The sequence below is a fragment of the Rhinolophus sinicus genome, linkage group LG15 (assembly GCF_036562045.2).
Source record: "Rhinolophus sinicus isolate RSC01 linkage group LG15, ASM3656204v1, whole genome shotgun sequence".
Lineage (NCBI taxonomy): Eukaryota > Metazoa > Chordata > Mammalia > Chiroptera > Rhinolophidae > Rhinolophus > Rhinolophus sinicus.
Genome location: NC_133764.1, coordinates 10,910,002 through 10,934,954, shown reverse-complemented (window position 1 = coordinate 10,934,954; position 24,953 = coordinate 10,910,002). Strand labels below are relative to the sequence as shown.

The window sequence follows — 24,953 nt, the reverse complement described above, 5'->3', positions numbered from 1 at the left end:
CGCCTGGCTCCCTTTCTACCTCCCTTGGGCCACCTCGCTCTCTCTTCTTGACGCACCAATGACCCATACAGGTAGTACTTCCTTCAGGCGCGCCCAGCCTGGATAGTGACTGCCAAATAGTGACATTAGTGAGTGTGCGTGAGGTTAGGTTCAGGGGGACCAGAGGAGGCAGCCCAGTCAGCAGGAAAGCGTTCCCTCAAAAGGAGTCTCTTCTGAGTACCGAGCAGAGGCCCCAGGTGTGAGGAAGTCCTCCTGTGCTTTGGGGGCCTATAGGCTGAGTGGCAAGAAATGAGTTTAGAAAGGGAGTCCAGTTCACGTGCACAGAAGGCCTGTGGAAGCTAGGACTTGGCCCCAAGGGCAGCACGGAGCCCATTGAAAGATTTTAAGAGGAAGGGAGAAGGTCAAACTTGTATTTTAGAAAAAACATTAATACCTTATGACACAGCAATTCCACTCTTAGGTATCTATCCAGAGAAATCCAAAACTCTAATTCGAAAAAATTTATGCACCCCTATGTTTATTGCAGCGCTAGTCACAATAGCCAAGACATGGAAACAACCGAAATGCCAATTGGTGCATGACTGGATTAAGAAACTGGTACATTTACACAATGAAGTATTACTTGGCCATAAAGAAGAATGAAATCTTACTATTTGCAACGATATGGATGGACCTAGAGAATATTATGCAAAGTGAAATAAGTCAGACTGAGAAAGACAAATACCGTATGATCTCACTTAACTGTGGAATCTAAAGAATAGAATAAATGTACAAATTAATCAGGAACGGTCTCATACAGAGAAAAAACTGAGGGTTGCTAGATGGGAGGGGGGTGATGAGGGAGAAGGTGAGGGGATTAGAAAGCACAGTCGGTAACCACAAGATTGCCACGGGGATATGAAAGACAGTTTGGGGAATATAATCAATAATGTTGCAAAGATTTTGTAGGATATCCAATGGACACTTGTTTTTTTGGGAGACCACTTCATGGACAGTGTAGGTGCCTGACCACTGCAGTGTACACCTGAAGCTGAAGCTGAATAATAATGAATGTCAACTATAATATATATGTATATATGTATATGGTCACAGGATGTGGAGTACAGCATAGGGAATAGAGTCAGTGGAACTGTAAAGCTATATACAATGTCAGAAGGGAAGTAGATTGGGGGAGGGGGTTATCACTTTATAAGGGGTATAAATGTCTATTACGGGGAGGCCGGTTAGCTCAGTTGGTGCTCTTAACAAGGTTGCCTGTTTGATCCCCACATAGTCCACTATGAGCTGCACCCTCCACAACTAGATTGAAACAACTACTTGACTTGGAGCTGGTGGGTCCTAGAAAAACACACTTAAAGTAAATAAAAGGTTTTTTTAAAATATCTGTATAACATTGTTTTGTACACCTGAAACTAATAAAAAAAGAAAGAAAGAAAAACAATTAAAACTGCAATGTGGAAAACAATGGTGGAGGCACCCAGGCTGGGTTGTTGGCAGTGGGCTGGGGGAGAGATGGCTGTGATAGTGCAGGGAGACAGAAGTGGCAAATTTTGGAGGTACTTAGACAATACAGAACGTTTTGAGGGGAATTACATGGCAGTGAGGAGTCTGGGATGACCCCAGATGCCTCTCTGGTGACCAGGCAGATGAAGGTGAAACCCATCAAGATGAACATGGGTAGAAGTTGATTTGGGGGGCTCCTTTACCCCATGTGCATGTTCCTCTGGGTTGGTCAGCTGCTCCCACAGCTTCAGTCATCATCTGCCTCAGAACAAGTGCCTGACCTCTCTCCTGGTATCCCTAAGTGCCTCAAATTCTACATGGCCTAAACCATGGACCAGCCTCCACCAAAACACATATACAGAAATTCAGTTATTCAGCAAAGATTTAGTGAGCAATACTGTATGTCAGTATTTAAGGTGATAGGAATATATACCAGTTAAATAAAATTCTTGATCTCCTGGAGTTTGTATTCTAGTGGAGAAGAGACAGATAATGCAAATAAAATACACCAGAAGTTAGATGGTGACAAGTGCTATGAAGAATAAAACGGACAGACAGCAGTGGGCAGGAGTTGCAATTTTAAAGACGGTGGACTAGGAAGACATCACTAAGAAGGTGATGGTTAAGCAAAACCCTAAAGGAGGTCAAGGATTGAGCCATGCAGACTTCTAACTGAAGAGTGTTTCAAGCAGAGGGGGCAAGGGCAAGGGCCTTGAGGCAGAAGTGTGCCTTACTTGTTCAATGAACAAAAAGGAGGCCAGTGTGGCTGGAATAGAATGAACAAGGGGGAGGTAAGAGATATCACAGGCCAGATCACATATGGCCTTGTAGACCATTGGATTATACTGTGATGATATGGGAAGTGTTGAAGGGTTTGGACAGAAAAGAGACATGAGAGTTACACACTGAAAGAGTGGTCCTGAACTTTCGCCACAAGTTAGAATCAGCTGGGGTGCTTTAAAAAATACCTCTGCCTGGGCCCCACTTCATAGCAACTAATTTAGAATATGTGCAGACATAAGAACTTTTTGAGAATTTCCCAGCCGATTGTAATGTGCAGCTAAGGTTTAGGACTACTGTGTTAGAAGGCTCTCTGTCTCTCTCTGCCTTATCCAGAGTAGACTGTAGGTAGGCAAAGGCAGAAGGAAGTTCTTGCAAAAAGCTAAAAGATTTGCAAAAAGATTTGATAGTGGTTTGGACCAAGGGCCAGAATGGTAGGAACAGAGTTGGTGAGAAATGGTCAGATTCCAGTTATGTATTTGAGCTAACAGGACTTGATGATGGCTTGGGTATAGATGTGAGGAAAAGAGAAGTTAAAGTTGACTCAGGCTTGGCCCAGGAGACTCTTCGCAGTACAGGCTCCAACCTGACTCTGTTTGGTCTTTTCCTGCTGCGCACTCCATTCTGAGCTCCAGACACTCCTCTTGATTTGTTAACAGTATGATCTTTTCCCTTTTTTTCCTGGTGAACTATGTATGCTGAAAACCCAGCAGGTGGATAGAAGTTTTACCAGTTCCCAATGGCAAAACAAGCCCACCTCAGTATCTACTTGTAACACTGAACACATTGTATCAAATTGTTTTAAAGGGTCTAAGTGGTGTGATAATGAAGTTCGAGAATTTGTTACAATGATGTTGCTAAACTTTTTTGATATCAGAGGAATTATTCCTTATGAATTTGTACCAGCTGGACAGTTAACCAAGTTTACTATTTGGAAGTACTGAAAAGGCTGCATGAAAAAAATTAGACGACCTGAACTTTTCGCCAACAATTCATGGCTCTCGCATCACGACAATCCGCCAGTTCACACGGCACTGTCTGTGAGGGAGTTTTTAGCCAGTAAACCAATAACTATATTGGAACACCCTCCCTACTCATCTGACCTGGCCCTCAATGACTTCTTTCTTTACCTGAAGATAAAGGAAATATTGAAAGGAAGACATTTTGATGACATTCAGTACATCAAGGGTAATACGACGACAGCTCTGATGGCCATTCCAGAAAAAGAGTTCCAAAATTGCTTTGAAGGGTGGACTAGGCGCTGGCGTCGGTGCATAGCTTCCCAAGGGGAGTACTTCGAAGGTGACCTAGTGATATTCAGCAGTGAGGTATGTAGCACTTTTTCTAGGATGAGTTCGTGAACTTAATTGTCTGACTTCGTATGTTCCCTGCTGAAATCTGAGTTTCTTGGTATGTACAAGTAGGAAAGAACTTAGCTCTGGGAATTGGACAGAAGAGAGTCTGAATCACAGCTTATTCAGGTCCTAGCTGTATGATATAGAACAAGTTACTGCACCTCTCTCCGCTTCACGTTCCACTAACTTGCAGGACTATTGAGAAGACTGGATGCAATGTGCAGTAATAACAGGGACAGATTATCAAGCAGGCCTTATTTATCTTGGTTCCCTAAGAGCCCAGCCCACTGGAAGGACCAAAGCTAAGGTATTAGGGATCACACTACACGGAGGGTGCCGAGGTCTCCTCCACCTGGAGGTTCCCCACATCCCAGACATTGCCTGAGATGAAGGATGGAAATGCATCAAGAGCCCTGGACTGGGAGGTAGGAGCCTGAAGATCCAGTGCTGGCTCTGCCACCGGCATTCTGGGCCACTCTGAAGATCCCACCTGAGGCCTTATTTTACTCATCTTTAAAATGAAGAACTATTGTGATCCTCTAATACACCTCAAATCATGTATCCTCCCTGGATATAGATGCTTCAATGGCTCAGAAGACAGTCCAACCTCTCAGCACAAGGCCCTCTACCTGCTATGCGCATCTTTCACTGCTGACCCTCTCATGATCTTTAAGCCTGCAACGAGGAGTTCTTTGAGGTTTCAAATGCACTGGGCTCTCTCTTGTTCTCTTTCTCTCTTTAAAGCTCTTGCCTTGGTCTGGAACATGCCCCTTTCCTCATCATCTAACTCAGGGGTGTCCAAACTGCAGCCCGCGGGCCAACTGTGGCCCGCAATCCATTTTTAATTGGCCCGCAGCAAATTTCAAAAATATATTTAGTTTACTTAAATAAACCAGGTGGGGCAATACGTACTTCACCTCGAGTGAGTGGCCCGGCTGTTTGTGTATTTTACCGCATATGGCCCTTGGTAAAAAACGTTGAAAAAAGTTTGGACACCCCTGACTAACTCCTTCAGGTCTCCACTTAACACTCTGCTACACTGCAGCTGTTACAGGAGTCTGGAGTAGGGACTGGGGTGGGAGATAGAAATCCTGGATTTAAAAGTATGGAGATCATAATTAAAGATATGCGGTTGAATGAGATTACTTAAAAATCCTCATTTAGAGAAATGGTCTGTACTTTTTGAATACATTCCTTCAGAAAAATTAAGTATGTACCTCCAGTGTACTACAGATATGCACTTTATAAAACATACAGAAAAATAGAAATTAAAAAGTATAAAATTAAAATATATATACATAAGAGTTCTAATTTATTTTTCATTAAAATTTGGAAACGATTGATTTAAACTGCATAGAGAAGCTAGCCAGCCACTGAAATAGGGAAAACCGGGAGAGCTGTGTCATAAAAGTAACATGATGTGTTTCAAGGACAGTGTGGCCAACTGTGTCAAATGCGGAGGAAAATGAGATTGAAAATCATCCATTGGATCTGGTGACCAGAAGGTCATAGTGGTTCACGAGATTGTTCCAAGAGCGTTTGTGGGGAAGAGATGGGCCAGAAGACTGACCAAAGTGGGTTGCAGAATAAACCTGAGTCCAGACCTCTCCCCCGAGCTCTGATACGTCCGTCTCTGAGCTTCCCAACTACCTGTTTGGCGCCTCCACTTGGATGTCTCCGAGACATTTCAGAAGCAACATGTCCCAAACTGACCTTCAGATCAGCCTCTCCCAAATCCACCCTTCCTTCAGTTTTTCTCATCTGAGTAATAGCACCTCCATCCAATCAGGTGTGTAAACCAGAAATTTCCCTTTCATTCATCCTTTATGTCCAATCCACTAGCAAGACCTATCAGCACTATCTTTAAAATATATTCTGAATTAGACCTTTTCACCACCTCTTCCACTCTACGCCAAGTCACCACAATCATCTCACACCTGTTCCTCTTCAGTGGCCTCCTGGCTGGTCTCCCTGTCGCCATCCTTGCCTTCCTCCAATTGGTTAAACATATAAATCTTTTAAACATGAATCAGACCCTACCACTCTCAGCTTAAAAACCTCTCAATGAGAGCCGGCCTGGTGGCTCAGGCGGTTAGAGCTCCATGCTCCTAACTCCGAAGGCTGCTGGTTCGATTCCCACATGGGCCAGTGGGCTCTCAATCACAAAGTTGCCAGTTCAACTCCTGGAGTCCCCCCAAGGGATGGTGGGCAGCGCCCCCTGCAACTGAGATTGAACATTGCACCTTGAGCTGGGCTGCAGCTGAGCTCCCGGACAGCTCAGTTGGTTGGAGAGTGCCCTCTCAACCACAAGGTTGCCGTTTTGACGCCCGCAAGGGATGGTGGGCTGTGCCCCCTGCAACTAGCAATGGCAACTGGACCTGGAGCTGAGCTGCGCCCTCCACAACTAAGATTGAAAGGACAACAACTTGACTGGAGAAAAGTCCTAGAAATACACACTGTTCCCCAATAAAGTCCTGTTCACCTTCCCCAATAAAATCTTAAAAACAAAACCAAAAAAAACCTCTCAATGACTTATTGTCATACTACAAACAAATTCTGAGTGCCTGTCTGCAAGGCCCGTACTGACCATCCGGATCCTCCTCATTACCCACTCCATATTGGTCATACTGGTTTTTGCTTTCTCTAACTCAGCCAACTTTCTCCCGCCTCAAGGATTTTGAACTGCTCCTTTTTGGCCTGTTTTGTCAGCTATTCTTTCTGCCTAGAATATGCTTCCTCGCCACTTTGTGCATGGTTAGCTCCAGCTTCAAATGGACCTTCTCTACAAGGCCTGCGTATCTAAAGGGACACACCTTCCACGGCCCCACTGTTTCACTTCCTCCCTGTTCTTTTCTTTCAAGCACAGTACAACTCACAATAATGTGTTTGTGTTTAGTTGTTTAAGGTCTATGTCCACTACTAGACGGAAAACTCCATGAGGGAAAGGATGGTGTCTGTCTGGTTCACAGTTGAATTTCCTTGTAATGTCTGACACATGATCAATACTTAATTAACACTGATCAGTACGTAGGTAATAGTGCCCCTTAAATATCTTCCAGTTCTCTACATGCTGTGGGTGCTACTCCAGCCTGCTTTGCCACTTTTTCTCACTCCTTTTCTGCCTAACTCAGAAATTCGGCCCACACTGAAGACTTGTTTAGCCCCCTAGTCCTCAGCTCCCCACCTCTGTATCTTTGTTCACTGTTTCCTTCACACTACAGTTATTTTAAGGATCATCTCAAACATTGTGAAGCATTTTCTAACCCCTAATACATGGTGTTCTGCCTCTGCTTTGAACCCCAAAATATTATGTAATTATAGCAGTCCCCTCATATCCGAGAGGAATATGTTCCAAGACTCCCAGGGTATGTCTGAAACCACAGATAATACCGAACCCTATATACACTATGTTTGTTTTTTTCTCCTATATATACATACCCTTGCTGAAGTCTTCATATAGGCTCAATGCTTTCTGGCATGACAGGTTGTTGTCTATTGGAAGATGTTTTCTGTTCATTTCTGCCACCCACAAATGTAATGCCTTTTCCATCTTAACTTATCATGTACTGTGACTGTAAATGTTGTAGTTTGAGGTGCGACAGCAAAACGAGCAAATTTCTTCCTTCTTCGCAATTTCATGGATAGAAGTTTCGTTCTTACCCTAGATCTTAGCAACTTCATATTATCTTTTTCTTTCATTATTAAGTCAAGAACTTCCACTTTCTTGCTTAAAGGAAGCACTTTATGGCTCCTCTTGGCATATCCAAATTGCTAGCATCACTATTCTTGCAGTTTGGGACCATTATTAAATAAAATAGGGGTACTTGAACACAAGCACTGTGATACCCCAACAGTCAATCTGATAACTGACTGAGATGGCTGCTAAGTGACTAATGGGCTGGTAATGCTGGACAAAGGGATGATTCATATCCTGGTGGGACAGAGTGGAATAGGGAGATTTCATCATGCTACTCAGAACAGTGCACCATTTAAATCTTATGAATTATTTCTGGAATTTTCTATTTAGTGTATCTGGACCACAGTTAACTGTGGGTTAACTGAAACTGCGCAAAATGAAACTGTGGAAAGTAAAACCACAAATAAGGGGGGAACTACTGTAATGGCACTTCTCCTGTTCTCCCTTGCCTTAACTCTGACTTCTAGAGTAAGTGAGTACTCAATAAGTTTGTGAAATGACAGGGCTGAAAACCACTACCCTACAGTAATCTTCAAATTCCAGTGAGCAACAGAACCATAAGATGAGCTTATCAGAATACACATTTCCAAGCCCCAAAGAGGGTTTCAGTGGAAATCCGCATTATTTCAAGCATTCTTTATGACTCTGATGCCAACCAGTTTAAGAACCTCATAACAAGCTAACTTGAAGTGAACAGAATTCCCAGACCCAAAGCTCACTGATTCAGTCTTAGGAAAGGGAGGTAGTTCAGAGGTTGACAATCCCTACCCTTCCTCCTCCAAGAGGTTAGATAAACAAAGACTCCAAAGTTATTTGCCTTTCTCTTTTAATCGCCTCCCTGCTCCACCTCTTTAAAAAGTACCCAGAAATTAAACACAAGGAAGCTCAAAAAGCCAAGGCAAGCCAGCCCAAGAGTAGAAGGCTTCCTCCCACAGGGGCCAAAGTCTGGACGCTGGGGTCTCCACTCAGAGCCTGGTAGTAAAAGCTGGTGCAGAATAAGGTGGTTCCAGTGGCTAGCAGTAACCCGGCCTGAAGAAGATACAAGGAAGAATACAAGCTAATTAGAGAAGGACAGACTGAGAAGGAGTGGGTGGGGCTTGGTCAGGGTTAGGCAAGAGGTGAAGATTACCCAGAGGGGCTTTCTGCAATGGGGCACCCCCAACAGGGCCAGGCTGTGTAAGAAGTGGTGTTTGTTGGCCTTGTCAAAAAGCTGTAAGAAAATGAGAAATGGGGATACTTCCTAAGGGACGCAGGACCCTGGACAAAAGTTCGTCCCCCAACTGAAGTCCCAGCTTGCCTCTCCCTCAGGCACCCAACCTCAGGCTTGCAGCCCTTGCTGCTCCAAAGATCCGCGCTCCGCCTCTCCCCTACTTCCCTCAGGGACCCCAGACTTTGTGCGCTCATAGACCCGGAAGTCGGGGAGCTCCAGCGCACCACTTCACCTCTTTCCCGTAGGCATCCGGAAACCTGGCGCCTGTGGAAAGGAGAGGAAAAGGTTACCAGTCCTAACGCCCCAACTCCCGAGAGGACCCAGGTGGACACTGGAGAGAGGGCGTCCCCAGAAGGCTTCTTGACTGGTGGAAGCACGCATGGGCAGTTCTGGGAATCAACTGGACCGGGCTGACAGACTTTAAAAGGTTTAGTGCTTCACGGACTGTCTGGTCGATGGGAGCCCGAGCACTTCCCATAGACTCCGCCCCTGCACCAGACCCCAAAGGTCGCCCCAAGCACAAGCCCAGCTCCATCCCCAGCCCACTGACCGTGGGCTCCGTAGGAGGCCAAGCCTAAGGCCCCGGCTCCAGACAAAGCACCCAAGCGGCGGAAAGCAGCCCCTGCCCCGGCCATGGTACTGGATGGTCACGCGCCGGGCGAACACCGCCCAGGCCACCCAAGAGGCCAGCCAATCCTGAGCTCCCATGCAAATAAGGTGCACAGGTGCCCAATGCGGGCGGTGTTCATTTTAGCGTCACCCGAGTACTTGAGCCTTTGTAAAACCTCTGTTAAGTGGCGAAGACGTCTGGCGGGCGGAGAAACTAGAACCAATTAGGAGCGGAGGAGCGGAGCAGTGGGGGCGGGGTCGGTGGGGCGGTACTAAAGGATTTGCGTCACGGATTGGCCCACTTTCCAAGTAGATCGTCTCTTCTAACATCCCCCCTCCCACCTCCGGCCAATTTCCAAAGATCCCGGTCCCTACGCAAAGTTCCGCCCCTTTCCCCACAGGCTCCTCCTTTTTAGCTTTAAATCAGACCCACTCTCAAAAAGAGGCGGCCCCACAGATACCCAAGCCCCACCCATCGTCATTAAACCCCGCCCGCTGTCCATATGGCTCCTCCTCCAGGTCCGAAGGCCCCGCCTTCTTCTTGTGATGCCCCGCCCCCTACAGTTCACCACCCCCCTTCTCCCCTCCACCTACAGCGAGCGACCCGAGGGTGGGAGACCTGGGGGGCGATTTCTCCACCCTGCCCCAGTCCGCTCGTCCATCCGTGGGTCTGTCCACTCCCGCCCTCTTCCGCCGTCTCCAATCCCCCCACATTCTGGAGAGCGGGCGGGCAAGCGGGTGCGAGCGAGGGGTGTGCGCCTCTCTCTCTCTCTGCAGGGGGCGGGGGAGGCGGCCGCGCGGTGACGCGCGGGGCTGCTGCGGCTGCTCCGCCAGCGGATCATCACTCTCGGGCTGGGATGGACGCGGGGCGGGAGGGCCCTGACGCGCGGAGCCAGGAGTACGGGCCTTCAGTCTGCTGAGCGTCCCCTGAAGCTTACCCCTTACCCCTGCTTTCCCTCCTAGGAGCCGTGCCGGCTCCCGCCCTCCTCTGACTTCCCGGACCTCCCACTCCTGCCCGCCCTCGGGATCGACTAGATCCCTCCCCCTCCCCGAGGATTCCGGCTGGATCCCTGCCCCTGCACCGCGGATCCTGCGCTCCCGGGCTCCGGGCTCCTGGGGATTGCCGTGGACTCCTCCTCCCGTACCCGATCTTTTAGGATCCTCCGCTTGTACCGCCTTCTGGTCCCTCGAAGCCGGCCCAAGGAGCCAGTGGACCCCCAATCCAGTCCTGTCCCGTTGCCCCCTCCTGGCTCCGCCGTCCCTACTGCGGGGTTCCCTGTTCTCGGGTTCCTCCTGACCCCATCCCCTACCTCTCCTATCCCCGGGGATCGACTAGATCCCGGCCCCGCCCCCTGGGGCTGGGGCGATCCCCCTCCCCCGCCGGGCGAGGCGCTGCGGGCGGGGGCTGGGCCTGCGGGACCGCGGGGGCTCAGAGGCCGCCGCCCCCTTCCCGAAGCCCGTCCGCCCCCTACTCGGAGCCCTGGATGGAGGCACCACGGCCCCAGGGCTGAGCCAGGTAGGAGCTAAGCTGGGCCGGGTGGAGGGGACTGCGTGGCGGTCCACTGGGGTCTCCCACTCCCCACCTCTTTCCCTGCGCCTGGTTTCCCCCACCCTGCTCTGTCTGCGTGTCTCCGCCTAGGGATGCTCTCGCCGTGTCTCTGTGTCTCGGTCTCTTTGTCTCTGCCTCTCTCCAGCCCATGAATGATCCTTTGAATGGGTCCACAGACCCCGTGTGTTCCCATCTCCCCCTCCCCCTCCTTCTCCCCTTCCCGGCCAAGCCATTTTCCCCACTGCAGGAAGAGGGGGGGCCTGCGGCCTGAGCCCCCGTCCCTCAACTCTCCCCGGCTGGGGGAGTCAGGCCTGGGCAGGAATGGAGAGAGCAAGGAATGGATAGGGAGGAGGGGAGAGCAAGATGTGGTAGACAGAGATGGAGAGAGCAGGGGAGAGAAAATGGGGGAAACGGAGATAGGGAAAGAGGAGAGAGGAGAGGGAGAAAGAGAAAGAGAGGAGGCTTGAGGGAGAAATTTGGGGAAGGGATTTGAAGGAGAAAGATGAGAAACACTAAGGAGGGAGATATAGAAGAGAGATAAAAAAAGACTGAGGGCGAGAGACTGAAGGCAAGAGCTGGAGCAGGCTGGAAGAGGCTAGGAAAGATGCTCTGAAGGAGCACTATGGAAAGAAGGGAGATGGGGGGGACAGTGGGAAGGAAGAAGAGAAGCTGGCAGGGAGAAAGCCAGGGGCCCAAAGTACCTTAAGGGAGGGGGATGACAGAATGTTAGTGGAGGGGGAGGGGGTGGTAAGGCCATGGAAGCAGAGCCCAGCCTGGCATGGACAGAGGAGATCCTGAGGGAGCCAACCCAAGCCCCCTCTAGGTGATGGGGTTACAGGAGCTTAAGAGGACCTGAAAGGGGGGAGGGCATGACTGGGTGTGTGTGGTAAGGATTCCTGTGTCCTCATCTCTGGAATAAATTGACACCTGCAGAGAGCCACCCGCGGGCTGGCGCCTGGCTCTGAAAACCCCGAGTCAGCAAACAGCTCTGGCGGCTGGGGGGGGGGGGGGGGATGCTGAAATGACCTGGGTGTCTGCCCCTTCAGTCCAATCTCTTCCCTTGTCCTGTCCCTGCTACCCTGAGCACCCAGGCATCAGAGCAGCAACTATGAGGGGCTGGCAAGGGGAAGGGGAGGTAAATAGCTGGGATGGGATGAGAAGAAAACCAAGGTTTGCCCCCAGGACATGGGTCAAAATGCTATGCAAGGAAGAAGAGGTGTCTGTGTTCCAAAGCTGTACAAGACTGTGGGAGGGGGGCAGTCAGTGTGTGCATCTGATGCCCTCCAAACCCGCCTCAGCACCCCTTCTCCCCAGCCAGAGGCCTGGTCACTAGGACTAGGTTCTGATTGGCCAACAAGGGGCAAGAGGCGGGTCTTTCAGGGTTCTCTATGCCCCCAATCTCCTGCTCCTTTAAACATATGTACTTCTTCCTCTATACTAAGGTTGGGAGAAACTCTAGCATTCTGACTCTTGCCTCTGCCCTCATGCCCTGAATGGACCCCATAACCAAGCCAGCCCCTTCCCCTCTTCCTCCAGAACCCCCCTCCAGGGTTAAAGCTGCAGCCCGTTGCCGAGGTAACATTGCGGGGCAGCATCCTGTCGCCCAGCAACCAGCTACAAGATCACGAATCTGTCCCCGGATTTGCCCCCCAGCATCCCCTCCCTACTCTAGCCCTTGACTCAAGGCACTTTAACTTCTGGGGAAAGAAATGGAGAGAACCTGGCGGGAAGGGGTACCTCTGCTGCACAAATCCTTAGGGAATGAATGGGATATTGAAGGGAGGAGGAGGTGCTGGGCTTGTGCAGTCCCAAGAAAGGCCTGAGTCTGGCCTGGTGTGGGGGTTCAATGCCATGAAATTACAGCTCAGGAGTAATTAACACGTATAAACAAACCCTCCACTTCCTGCTAATTAATGACTTGGTATTTTTATTTTCTCTTCCTTGTCTACCTCATCCCTCCCAGGGAGGTGGGAACTAGGACTCCTGAGTCCCTGAAGAGAACCTGCCTGGGAGGGATAAAGCTGCTGGAAGGGGTGGGCTGGGCCTGGGGAGCTGGCCGTCCTTCTCCTCTGGCTGTGTTCCGGACTTTTACCACATCTTGACCCCACCGCCAGCCTCAGACTTTTCTATCTGGGTCCCTGCTGACAAAGGGGGTGGCTGGGGTGGAGGGAGGTGCCAGGGGGCCTGAGGGTGGAAGAATGGGGGCAACTGGTCTGAATTCCAAGTCACTAACTACTTGTCTCTTCTGTTTCCCCATTCCTTTCTGTCTGCCCCATCCAATTTCCCTTCCCTTCTTCCACCTTTCTTCTGTATTTTTCTCTCTATCCGTCTGTATCTTGCATACCCTGTCCTTCTTCTCCGCAGGTCCAGCCTGCCTTCACCTTCTCCCACCTCCATCCCCTTCCCCACCCCTTGCCCCCTCCATGGAGAGGAACAGACCCCTTCTCTGTCCAGTCTAACCCAGGTCCCTCCCCAACCCCCTCCTTCCTCCTTTCCCCACCCCCTCCTCCCTCCTGGGGCGAGGGGGGCCTCCCTCCCTCTCCCCCCCTTCTCTCTCTCTCCGAGGGGGGGGGTCCCGGGGAGGGAGGGGGGGTACCCCCGATCAGCATGTGGCTCCTGGTGCTGTGTCTGGTGGGGCTGGTGGGGGCTCAACGGGGGGGAGGGGGTCCAGGCGGCAGCGCCCCCGGCAGCCTGGGCCTAGGGAGCCTCGGGGAGGAACGCTTCCCAGTGGTGAACACGGCCTACGGGCGAGTGCGCGGTGTGCGGCGCGAGCTCAACAACGAGATCCTGGGCCCCGTCGTGCAGTTCTTGGGCGTGCCCTACGCCACGCCACCCCTGGGCGCCCGCCGCTTCCAGCCACCCGAGGCCCCTGCCTCGTGGCCCGGCGTGCGCAACGCCACCACCCTGCCGCCCGCCTGCCCGCAGAATCTGCACGGGGCACTGCCCGCCATCATGCTGCCTGTGTGGTTCACCGACAACTTGGAGGCAGCCGCCACTTATGTGCAGAACCAGAGTGAAGACTGCCTGTACCTCAACCTCTACGTGCCCACTGAGGACGGTAAGGGCGCGGGTACCAGACTGGGCACCCCGTGGACACAGCCCACAAACGCACATGCAAACCTTCAGGCACTGGCACAGTCCAGGCTGAGAGCTAGGCTTTGTGGAGACAGTGAGCAGACAGTATGTCCCTGCCCGCTCTGCATGCCCTCTGGGAATGTGCGGGTGCCTACCAGGCAGTCCCAGGAACAAGCCCCACAGACAGCCATCCCAGCAGTTCTTTGTGCCCACAGAGAGGTCAGCAGACACTGGGCTGGACTTACCCACCCTGTCCCCACAGAGGCACAGAATGACCACTGAGGGTGATCGGGTGATGGCGACATCCATCACCTGCCTAGGCACCCCTCCAGCTGTGCCCCACCTCCCACCCCCAGGCCTGGGCTTGTCTCTGGCAGAGTTTAGAAACATCTGTACCTGATAGACAGAATAGACTCCTACTTTCCCCTAGGCCAGCACTGCAGACTTCTATCTATCACATCACATCCAGAGCCCCTTGCCTGAGCTAAGTGCCTCTTCTCCAAGATGCTGTGTTCACTGACCCCTACACAACCCTGAAGGATCAGGGAAACTCCTTGCCAAGGGCCCCTCCATTCACAGCACAGCCCACCCACTCCCATCCGAACACCTTCCCTGGGGCTCTCCCACTGGCTGTCTTATCAACCAACTCTCAGTTCACTACAACCCTGCTCATAACCCCCAGCACATTCCCCCTGGACAGTTCTCCACCTGCTAACCTGCAGCATATTAAGATTAACCAGAGTATCTTTCAGAGTACCTTCTAGTTGTCAACAACAGGTCATCAGCAGGACACCAGCCACCCCAATAGACCATCCTCACAGCCCCCACTTTATCCTTCTATCATCCCTTGTCACTACTCCAAAACACCCCAACACCTCCACAGAAACGATCCACTCCTACCACACCCACACAGGACATTTTCCAACAACTTTACACATTACACACAGGCCTGGTACCCAGGAACCCCTCTATGTACATCCTATACACCCAACACCCCTACATCATGTACTCAAGTCCCTCAACAGATCAGGAATTTCAACTAATCAACATTCAGGTCATGTACCCAACCAACCTACACACTGGCAATGTATGTGTTCCAACACCCCACACATCACAATTCCCAACACCCTCACACAGCATACACCCCAACACTTCTCTAAAAAGTGTGTACCCCATCACCCACACCTGTGGCTCCCCATGTCCCTGGATATAGATCATGTGCCCTAGTAATACCCATACGTAGAGAGACCTTTACCCCAAACCCTGCACCCTGGACGATGTACTCCACCAGGCCACTCACACCACAGTCCCTGTACCCAAAGTTCTCTCATGCCAATCACAGAACACCTTATGCACCTCGTACCCACCCCTGTCCTTCCCAATACCTCCCGTATAGATTATCCACCATATATTGCTCATATCAGCCATGTTCCCTAACGTCCTAACTACCCCTCCCCATGCCTTAGAGCAACCCATACACACAACACACGGAAGTATCATCCACTCCAATCCTACCCACATTCCAAGCACCCTGATAGACCATTTACCCCAACACCCTCTGCATAAGCACTATCCACTCCACATTCCCCAGTCTCCTTATGGACCACTTATCCCACCCAGCAGCCTCCCTCCTGTGAAGTCTTTATTCCATTGCCTCCACAACAGACTGTCCATCTCAGCATTCTCCATTTGTGGACTCTCCACCCCCCACATCTTCATATAGGCTGTCCAACCCAATGTCCCCCTTAGTAGGCTATCTCATCAACACCCCCCCATGTGAAACATCCACCCAGCACTTCCTACCAATGGACTGTTTACCCCAACACCTCCACATACATTGTCCACCTCACCCCCACATCACCTGTGCCCACACTTTCTATATTTTTAACCATCACTTACTGCAGACCTGCTTGGGGCGTGACACATTCAGGTGATCTCACTGAATCTTCACACCAGCTCTGGGAGGAGGAGGTTGACTCAGGCACACACACACACACACACACACACACACACACACACACACACTTAATATTCCCATGAGCATGCAGGCCCTGCTGACTTCATCCCCATCCCTATCCTGTCACAGAAAAGAACAAGCCCTGATCCTCATGGGTCCCCATGGGGCCATAATTACCAGTTGGCAGAAGCCTTCAAGAGGTTGGCTTGGGCCTTGCTGACCCATCCTTCCCCCTGATGTTGAGGAGAAACCAGTCAGCCTGGGGGAATCCCAGACCTCTGGGTTCCAGCTCTTCCCTGACTAATCCCCCAATCTGAAAGAAACCTGAAGCCAAACTCTGGGCCCAGTCTGAGCCTTTTCCTTGACCGTGGGCACACTTTGTGTCAGGCTGGTTCAGGGCACTGTGATTCCTGTTCCCTATTTGTGAATTGAACCCCCAATTGGGGAGGGGGACTTTTTGGCATTAGAACAGGGATTGGTGAGGGGCTGGTGCCCCTGGTGGGAAATTTACCATTCGGAGGGAGGAGAGCAGCCTGGGTGAGGGATGAGGTTGGGGGGTGCAGAGGGAAGAGGTGGAGTGGAGGGCAAGACCTGATGACCCCTTTCCCTGCTTTGCCCCACATTGGGGAGATGGGGTGAGAAGCCAGGCCTGTGAGTGTGGATGGAAGAGAAATGCTGGCAGCTGGGAGGCTGGGTAGGTGGGCAGGCAGCCTTAGCTGACCTACCCATAGCCCTCAGTAGAGAGCTGAAGGCTTCCAGGGGCTGTGAGCTTTGGGAGCAGGCTGCCCCCCAACCCCAACCTACCCTCTGCCCTCCAGATTGGTCCAGAGGGAAGCAGAATCATTTCTGCTGCAGCCCCTCCTCTCTACAGCTTGGAAGAACAGGGAGGTGCTTGGCTGGCCCTGAAGAGGGCCTGTGTGAGTGGTGGCCCCAGGTGGCACAGCTGGCCTTGGTCTCCCAGCTCCCTGGCGAGATTCCCCTTCCCTCCCACCCTCCCTCTAACACCTTTCATTTCCAGCAATTAGCCAATATATCGACAAGCCAAATCCTTTCCAGCAGAGTCAATATGTCTTAAGACAGGCCTCAGCCCACTCAGCCGCCCCACCCCCCCAAAACCAGCCTTTTCTTTGGGGCATGACTTTTTCCGGGGAGGGGAACAAAATTGGGTTGTAGAAACGTTTTTCTCTTTTCTTGGTTTCTTTTTCTTGCAAACAAATTTTGCTTTTTTTGGCTTATTTTTTCTGCCCCCCACCCTCCCCTTTTCTGCTTTCTCTCCTCCCCTCCCCATCCACCACCTCCCCCAACCCCCATCTTTCCCCACAAAATTGTCCTTTTTTCTCTGTTTTGTGTTCCCGGTCTTAGGTCCGCTCACAAAAAAACGTGACGAGGCGACGCTCAATCCGCCAGACACAGGTAGATTTAAAAATCCCGCTGCTGCATGTGGTTGCTGATAAGAGGACATTCACGTTCACGGCCCTGCCCCTAACTAAATACCCCCACAGCCCTCAAGGCCCTCAGTCGTTCTCCCAACTAAAAATGAAAAAGAAAAGAAAAGAAAAATTTGTAATAATTGGAAAAAAGAATTATGAAAACTTCAAATGAAATTTGAACAATGTTGGACCCACTAGAAAACCTGCAAGAAAAACTAAACATGGCGAAAATAAAGTGAAAAAAGAAATTGGAATGTCAGGGAAAAAAAAAAAACAACCAAAGAATTGGATAAAATGTTTAGAGTTTGACAGAAATTTGGACTGTTTTGAAACTTGAGAAATGTAACATTTGAAAAAACTATTTTAATTTGGAGCAAAACAACATTTGAAAAAAAAAAAAAAAAGCTGGCAAATTGATGACACAATTGAAACATCAGAAACTTGCTACAATTTCCAAAAGCCTGTCAGATGCAGAAAACGAAAACATTTGAAGCAAATTAAAGAATTTGGAAATTTTTGAAAACAGGGCCCAATATCTTGAAGTTTCACCACAAAATTTTGGAAAAAAAATGCAAAGAACTTTTTTCTTTTTTTCTTTTTTTCCAAAAACGGATCTTTTTTTTTCTCTTTTTTTGTTTTTCTTTTTTTCTTTTCTTGTTGAATCTGCCCCGAGAGCTTCTTGCTTTTTGGTTGTTGTTTTTTTCTTTCTTTCTTCTTTCTTGATCCTGTTTTTTGTTGTCGGTTTTGAATTCTTGTTGCCCAAGCCCCCCTTCCTGCTCCTTCCCTTTCTGACTCCCCTCCCCCCACACTGGGAGTGGAGGTGTTGGGTGGGGAGGAAGGGGGGGAACTGAGGACATTTAGGACAGGACCTTGGAGGGAAGGAGACTCCAGCCTGAACTGCTGGAAGGCCACCGGAAGTTCAGGAACAAAGGGAAGAACAGGATTTGGGGAAGACACAGAAGGGGAACTGTCTACCTAGGAGCTCCAGGCCAAAGTCAGGTGGAGGGAGGTGGCAGAGGAGGTCCTAAGAGACAAGAGGCAGGAAGCTGTCTGTGGTGGGTGGACGGGATGTCTTAGTGACCTTTTGGTTGACCTGGCTGGAAGAAAGTTTCTAGCAGGTTGAGGGAGGTGGACAGAGGTGCTAGGGACCAGCTGTGGAGGCCCAGGCCTGGTTCTTGTTTGCTGAATCCTCAGGCTAGTCAGAGATTGCAGGTGTCAAGAAAGAGAGGGGCCTGTGGGCCAAGGGTGACCCCAGTCCTGGTGGTATGGTGAATCATGGAGGGGCTACAGGGCAGGGTACTTACTATAGCCTTGGGGCCCGTGGCAAGCCCTCTCAGACTCCACCCTCTTCTGGAATTAGTCACCCTCTGTCCAGTCTGGAGTGCCTACTACATGTGGCAGTGATTATGGGATCCTTTTGGGACATGACAAGAGAGGGGTCTGGTGTAGAACCCAGGGCTCAGATCAGTTTGAGGGGTCTGAGAGCTGCACCTTGGCTTCAATAAGCAGGATCTTTCCTACCTTGCCTCCTTCTGCCACAGTAATTAGGCTGGGGGTTGCCATGGCGACTGGGGAGGTGACCTAGAAAGGAATTAGGGCGGGGAGGAGACCAAGCCCCTAGGGACCCTAAGGCCTGTCACCCCCTCACCCACAGACCAGGCTACCACATGGAGCTGAGGCCCAACCAAGGTCTAAGTCTGAGGAAAGACCAGGACCATCCCAGTATCTTCAGCTCTAGTGCCAGCCTTGGGAGCTTGCTCTTCATAGGAGCAGGAAGGAGATTTGCTATGTGTGTGTGGGGATGGGGTTCCCTGGATCCAGCAGATGCCCTGAGGAGGGCTACCCCAACCCCTGCCTCTGTTAGGCTTCTTGGAAGGTCTGCCTGGCATTTGGAGAAGTGCTGTAGGGCAGACTGGCAGGAGGTAGGGAAGGACCTGCCAGGGCTAGCTGGGGAGGGAGGGAGGGGAATCCGGTCTTGCCCCCCAGGGACGGGAGTAACGTGTCCCCTGAGCTCTGGGCTGGTCTTCAGCAGGCCTTGGAGCTGGGTGGTGCTGCTTCTGGTCTCACTGTGTCCTTGTTCCCCAACCCCTGGCCCGCCCACCCATCCCCTCCCCACGCAGATATCCGGGACTCTGGGAAGAAGCCTGTGATGCTGTTTCTGCATGGCGGCTCCTACATGGAGGGCACCGGGAACATGTTCGATGGGTCTGTCCTGGCCGCCTACGGCAACGTCATTGTAGCCACACTCAACTACCGGCTTGGGGTGCTCGGTGAGGGGGGACAGCCAATTCTAGGGGCCGGAGTCTGGGAGAGGGGCCTGGTGGGAGAGGCTCCTTTAAGCCCAGCAGCTGCAGAGTGGCTTCTGGGCTGAACTGAGCTGCCCAAATAGGAGACAAGGGCACTGTAACACCCACAGGTAGCCCCCTTTCTTCCTCTACCTCCAGGTTTTCTCAGCACCGGAGACCAGGCTGCAAAAGGCAACTATGGACTCCTGGACCAGATCCAGGCCCTACGCTGGCTCAGTGAAAACATTGCCCACTTTGGGGGCGACCCCGAGCGCATCACCATCTTTGGGTCCGGGGCAGGGGCCTCCTGCGTCAACCTTCTGATCCTCTCCCACCATTCAGAAGGTACCAGTAACCTCTTCAGCCTGCTCATCCCACACCCCTGAACCTACCTGGTCCCTCTTCTCTTTTGGGCTGATACTGCCCAGCCTGAAACCTACCTGTCCCACCAGGGCTATTCCAGAAGGCCATTGCCCAGAGTGGCACTGCCATTTCCAGCTGGTCTGTCAACTATCAGCCGCTCAAGTACACGCGACTGCTGGCAGCTAAGGTGGGCTGTGACCGGGAGGACAGTGCTGAAGCTGTGGAGTGTCTGCGCCGGAAGCCCTCCCGGGAGCTAGTGGACCAGGATGTACAGCCGGCCCGGTACGGTCATGGGGGGAAGGGGTGGGGACTGGGTCCAGGTCTTCACTCTTTGCTGGTTCCAAGGAGGTTGAGGGTTAGGGGTGCCGACAGGCATTTTGTTTGGCAAAGAGAGTTGGACTTCAGGCCCCTCTATTGGCCCTGCCTGCTCTCAGAAACCTTCCCTAAGTGGAGGTGTCCAAACACAGCAAGTATGCACAAGGTGCCAGGAAGTGCTTCAGAGACTCCCAACACGTCAAGTGCCCTGAAAGACTCATAGATGAGATTTTAACTAGGAAGAAGGGTCTTTTGGGCAGAGGGCTCAGCAGGTGATGAACTGAGAGGAAGCCAGTGAGCAGGTGATGAGAGCTTAACCCCTTCTCCCCAGCTACCACATCGCCTTTGGGCCCGTGGTGGACGGTGACGTCGTCCCTGATGACCCTGAGATCCTCATGCAGCAAGGAGAATTCCTCAATTACGATATGCTCATTGGTGTCAACCAAGGAGAGGGCCTCAAGTTTGTGGAGGACTCAGCAGAGAGCGAGGATGGTGTGTCCGCCAGCGCCTTCGACTTCACAGTCTCCAACTTTGTGGACAACCTGTATGGCTACCCGGAGGGCAAGGATGTGCTGAGGGAGACCATCAAGTTTATGTACACAGACTGGGCCGACCGGGACAATGGCGAGATGCGGCGTAAGACCCTGCTGGCGCTCTTTACTGACCACCAGTGGGTGGCACCAGCCGTGGCCACCGCCAAGCTGCACGCCGACTATCAGTCCCCTGTCTACTTTTACACCTTCTACCACCACTGCCAGGCTGAGGGCCGGCCCGAGTGGGCAGATGCAGCACACGGGGATGAGCTCCCCTATGTCTTTGGTGTGCCCATGGTGGGTGCCACCGACCTCTTCCCCTGCAACTTCTCTAAGAATGATGTCATGCTCAGCGCTGTGGTCATGACCTACTGGACCAACTTCGCCAAGACTGGGTGAGGGCCAGAGGGGCTGGGTGGGGCACCCTGCAGGTCAAGACACACACACATCTTCCATCCTCAGATCCTTCTCTTTCTCTCACAAGGCCATCATCCCTCCACTAAGGCACTCTTGCCTTCTTGACACAGACACCTGCTGGATCGCTTCTCTGTGCCAGGCACTGGGTTGCATGTTAGAGATTCAGCAGTTACACAGAGAAGTGCCTGTCCTTTCTGGGGGTGGGCTCATTTGGTGGCTTTGGCTCCATGTCTGTCTCTCCTTCCCTCCCTTGCCTACCCACCCTCTCTCTTCTTCCAGTGCTCTGCCCTCTGTCTGACTGCTCCCATCTGTGTTTGAGCATGTGTAAGGGTTTGTGTGTGTCTGTCTCTTTATTGCCATTTCTATGTCTCTCTCGTGAAATCCATTCATATCTCTCCTTTTCCCTTTGTTCTCTTTGATCTGTTTGCTTGTTTGCTTGCTAATTTCAGCCTGGCTGTCTCTCGTGTGTCTTTATCTCCCTATTTCTATATGTTTCTATCTCACTCAGTCTCAGCCTTTGCCTCTCACTGGCCATCTCTCTGTCTGTCTCTGCCTGTCTCTGTCCCTCTGTCCTCATCTCTGGCTGTCTCTGGCAGTCTGTCTTCATCCCTCTTTGTATCTCTGTCCCTGTCTCTGGCAGTTTCTCTGTCTCTTCGTATACATTTCTGCCTCTCTGCCTCTTTTTCTCTGACTTTCCTTCTGTCTCCTTGGCTCTCTGCATCTCTGTCTGTCTCCCTCCGCATTCCTCACCCACACTCCCACACTTGTCGGAGCCTCACCCTCACTCCTCCTTTCCCTGCCCTCCTATGCCCACAGCGACCCCAACCAGCCGGTGCCACAGGACACCAAGTTCATCCACACCAAGCCCAACCGCTTCGAGGAGGTGGTGTGGAGCAAGTTCAACAGCAAGGAGAAGCAGTACCTGCACATTGGCTTGAAGCCACGCGTGCGTGACAACTACCGTGCCAACAAGGTGGCTTTCTGGCTGGAGCTCGTGCCCCATCTGCACAACCTACACACAGAGGTCTTCACTACCACCACACGCCTGCCGCCCTACGCCACACGCTGGCCACCTCGCCCACCCCCTGGCGCCCCTGGAACACGCCGGCCCCCGCCACCTGCCACCCTGCCACCAGAACCCGAACCTGAGCCAGGCCCCCGGGCCTATGACCGCTTCCCCGGGGACTCCCGGGACTATTCCACAGAGCTGAGCGTCACTGTGGCTGTGGGCGCCTCCCTCCTCTTCCTCAACATCCTTGCCTTTGCCGCTCTCTACTACAAGCGGGACCGGCGGCAGGAGCTGCGATGCAGGAGGCTCAGCCCCCCAGGTGGCTCAGGCTCTGGTGTGCCTGGTGGGGGACCCCTGCTCCCCGCCACCAGCCGAGAGCTGCCACCAGAAGAAGAGCTGGTGTCACTGCAGCTGAAGCGAGGTGGTGGTGTCGGGGCGGACCCTGCTGAGGCCCTGCGCCCTGCCTGCCCACCCGACTACACCCTGGCCCTGCGCCGGGCACCGGACGATGTGCCTCTCTTGGCCCCCGGGGCCCTGACCCTGCTGCCCAGTGGCCTGGGGCCACCACCTCCTCCACCGCCCCCCTCCCTCCATCCCTTTGGGCCCTTCCCCGCTCCTCCCCCCACTGCTACCAGCCACAACAACACGCTACCCCACCCCCACTCCACTACCCGGGTATAGGGAGCGGCTTTGGGGGGGCCCTCTCCAGCCCTCCCACCCACAGGAAGTGCCACTCGGAAGGCAGGCAGGAGGACTTGGCAACAGGCTTTTCTCCTGTGGAGTTGTCACATGTGGAGAAGCATTAGGTGGAAATGGGTTTCCTCACAGGGATGCGTGTTTTTCCCATGCAGAGAGGCCCATTCTCTTCTCTGGACTTGGGCCTTTGAACAACTGTGGGGCATTTTGTCCCCTCCATTGGGACACCAGTCTTCGGTGTGTGGAAGCGTGGAAGGATTTTCCCACGCAGAGGTGTGCTTTCTCACAAGGGGGTGTGTTTTCCCATGTGCAGGGTGAGGTGTTTTTTTTGCCGCCCTGGACACATGTTGGCCCCCTCAAAGAATTTCTGCGGGGATTTGTATCCCAGAATCATGTTCCCTCATGCCTTCTCCCATCTCCTCCCTCCCCCCTACCCCATGGAGACCCTGGAAATGGTGTGTTCACATATCGTGACCCTTGGCCACCAGATAACCCAGGGTGGTACCTGGGAAGTATCGAGGAAATCACAGCCTCCCGCCCCCCATCCCACTGCCCCGTTTGCCCCGGCAAAGCATGTTTAGCACCCCTGGCACAAGCCAGGTGAAGCACGTTCTCCTGGGTAGGCCTCGCCTTCCACAGGTGGCAGACCCAGAGTTCCTGCCAAGGGGGCAGGGGAGATCCGTGCATCCTGTGCTGCCTGGGCACTTGTTTTCCCATGGGTCCAGGGTACATTTCTCAGAGTGGAAACGTTCTTGCATGTGGATGTGTGTTTTCCCATGCAGATTGCCCCTTTCTCTCCAACTTCTCTGCATCCCCAGGCCTCAGGCCCAGCACCTAATTTCTCCCCACCACAGCAGGTGGGAAGAGACTTCAAACTGACAGAAGCTGAGGAGGATATATAAGGCCTGAGGGAAGAGCTCTGCTCCTCCCTCCCCTAGAGATGCTGAGTTGGGGGTCAGAGGTGTGGGACCTGCCACCCATAGAGGCCATGCATGTTTGACCAAAGCCCTTACTGGGGTCTGAGGACAGCCTTTCCCTCAGTCCTCAGACCATTGTTCATCAGTGCCAAACTGGGTAGGTGGGTTTACAGGGTGAAGACCCCCAAAACGTGCCAGTCCTGGGCCAGAGCAGGTAAATGTGGAGGCAGGTGGGCTACAGGGAAGAGGGAGGTGGCAGCTAAAGGGGTTCTACCTATGTGTCTCTTCTATCTTCACCATGTCTCATCCCTCCCTCTGCCTCAGTTTCCCTATCCCCCATTTCTGTCTCCCTCTTTGAAGCCATCCCATGTCTCAGTGTCAGACCAGCTTCTCCCCTCAACTGCCTGCTCCCTTTGTTTGACCTATCCCCTCTTCCCTCAACCGCCAAAGCTTAAGGAAAGGAGAGGTGGAAGGGAAGAGAGAAGGGGAGAAACGGGACAGGTTGAGGAGAGAATGAGGTCAGCTATGCTGAGGAGCAGATGGAGGGGGCAGTGGGGGATGGGGCTTGGGTAAACACCAGCAGGAAAAAAATTGAAAGGACATGTAAGGTGACTGCTCAGAGGGGACCCAAGGAGAAAGGATTTGAGTCTATGGGTAAAAGAACCATGTCAGGAAGGGTTTTAAGGGACACCAGTGGAAGAGAATCCTTATCTGCTGGCATTTTGTGGGTTGTTAGTGCCAAATTTGAGTAGGGGGTGGGGTGCTGTCTTCCATTGACACCCAGATCCAGAATCCCTGGTCTTGGCTCCCCAGAACTTTGCCTTTTGACTGTCCCTTCTCCCACCTCCACCCATGGAAACTTCATTCTTTTCCCACCCCTTCCCCTGCCTGATCTAGTTCCTTTCCAAACAGCCATGCCCTCTAAATGCTAGGGACCTGGGCTCTGAACCCTTTAGACAGATGCCCCCCAAACTGGGGCTTGGGAGAGGGGCTGGGGGGCCCCATGATTCAGCCACGGACTCCAATGCCCAGCCCTTCTCCCCAGAACAATTCCCTGACAATCCCATGTCCCCATCCTTCGCGGCTCTGTACACATTTTTAAACCTGGCAAAAGATGAAGAGAATATTGTAAATATAAAAGTTTAACTGTTGATTGTGCCTGTTGTGATGTTAGGAGGTGGGGCAGGGGGCTCTGAAGAAACAAGCCTCGGGGAAGTGACTGCTGGTGAAGGAGGAGTGGGTCCGCACCCAAA

General features: G+C 52.2%; 2 protein-coding genes across 5 annotated transcripts; one reads left to right on the top strand and one right to left on the bottom strand.

Moving 5' to 3' along the window:
* Positions 1-8,144: 8,144 nt before the first annotated feature.
* Positions 8,145-9,286, bottom strand: TMEM256 (transmembrane protein 256). Its single transcript, XM_019745064.2, has 4 exons — positions 9,096-9,286; positions 8,778-8,809; positions 8,465-8,545; positions 8,145-8,364 (listed from the first exon to the last, which is right to left on the bottom strand). The coding sequence occupies exons 1-4, from the start codon at positions 9,178-9,180 to the stop codon at positions 8,221-8,223; spliced, it is 342 nt and encodes a 113-aa protein (XP_019600623.1). The 5' UTR covers positions 9,181-9,286; the 3' UTR covers positions 8,145-8,220.
* Positions 9,287-9,755: 469 nt separating this feature from the next.
* On the top strand, positions 9,756-24,851 carry NLGN2 (neuroligin 2). Of its 4 annotated transcripts, none has more exons than XM_019745154.2 (8): positions 9,757-10,670; positions 13,068-13,761; positions 17,098-17,148; positions 19,286-19,435; positions 19,586-19,795; positions 19,903-20,095; positions 20,460-21,056; positions 21,895-24,851. In XM_019745154.2, exons 2-8 carry the CDS (start codon positions 13,311-13,313, stop codon positions 22,766-22,768), a joined length of 2,526 nt encoding a protein of 841 aa, XP_019600713.2. In that variant the 5' UTR covers positions 9,757-10,670; positions 13,068-13,310; the 3' UTR covers positions 22,769-24,851. The 4 variants fall into 4 exon arrangements, with proteins under 4 accessions (XP_019600711.2, XP_019600713.2, XP_019600710.2 ...); XM_019745151.2 differs by having other exon boundaries at positions 9,758-10,670; positions 19,610-19,795; XM_019745152.2 differs by lacking the exon at positions 17,098-17,148 and having other exon boundaries at positions 9,756-10,670.
* The last annotated feature ends 102 nt before the right edge of the window (positions 24,852-24,953 follow it).

Bases quoted from the DNA above. Each gene is read 5' to 3' on its own strand.
- TMEM256 (XM_019745064.2), bottom strand. From the start codon at position 9,180: ATGGCCGGGGCAGGGGCTGCTTTCCGCCGCTTGGGTGCTTTGTCTGGA. The intron at 8,546-8,777 runs GTGAAGTGGTGC...ATTTTCTTACAG, and splicing joins CGGATGCCTACGGGAAAGAG to CTTTTTGACAAGGCCAACAA. The intron at 8,365-8,464 runs GTAATCTTCACC...TATCTTCTTCAG, and splicing joins ATTGCAGAAAGCCCCTCTGG to GCCGGGTTACTGCTAGCCAC.
- NLGN2 (XM_019745154.2), top strand. From the start codon at position 13,311: ATGTGGCTCCTGGTGCTGTGTCTGGTGGGGCTGGTGGGGGCTCAACGG. The intron at 13,762-17,097 runs GTAAGGGCGCGG...TCCCGGTCTTAG, and splicing joins CTACGTGCCCACTGAGGACG to GTCCGCTCACAAAAAAACGT. The intron at 21,057-21,894 runs GTGAGGGCCAGA...CTATGCCCACAG, and splicing joins ACCAACTTCGCCAAGACTGG to CGACCCCAACCAGCCGGTGC.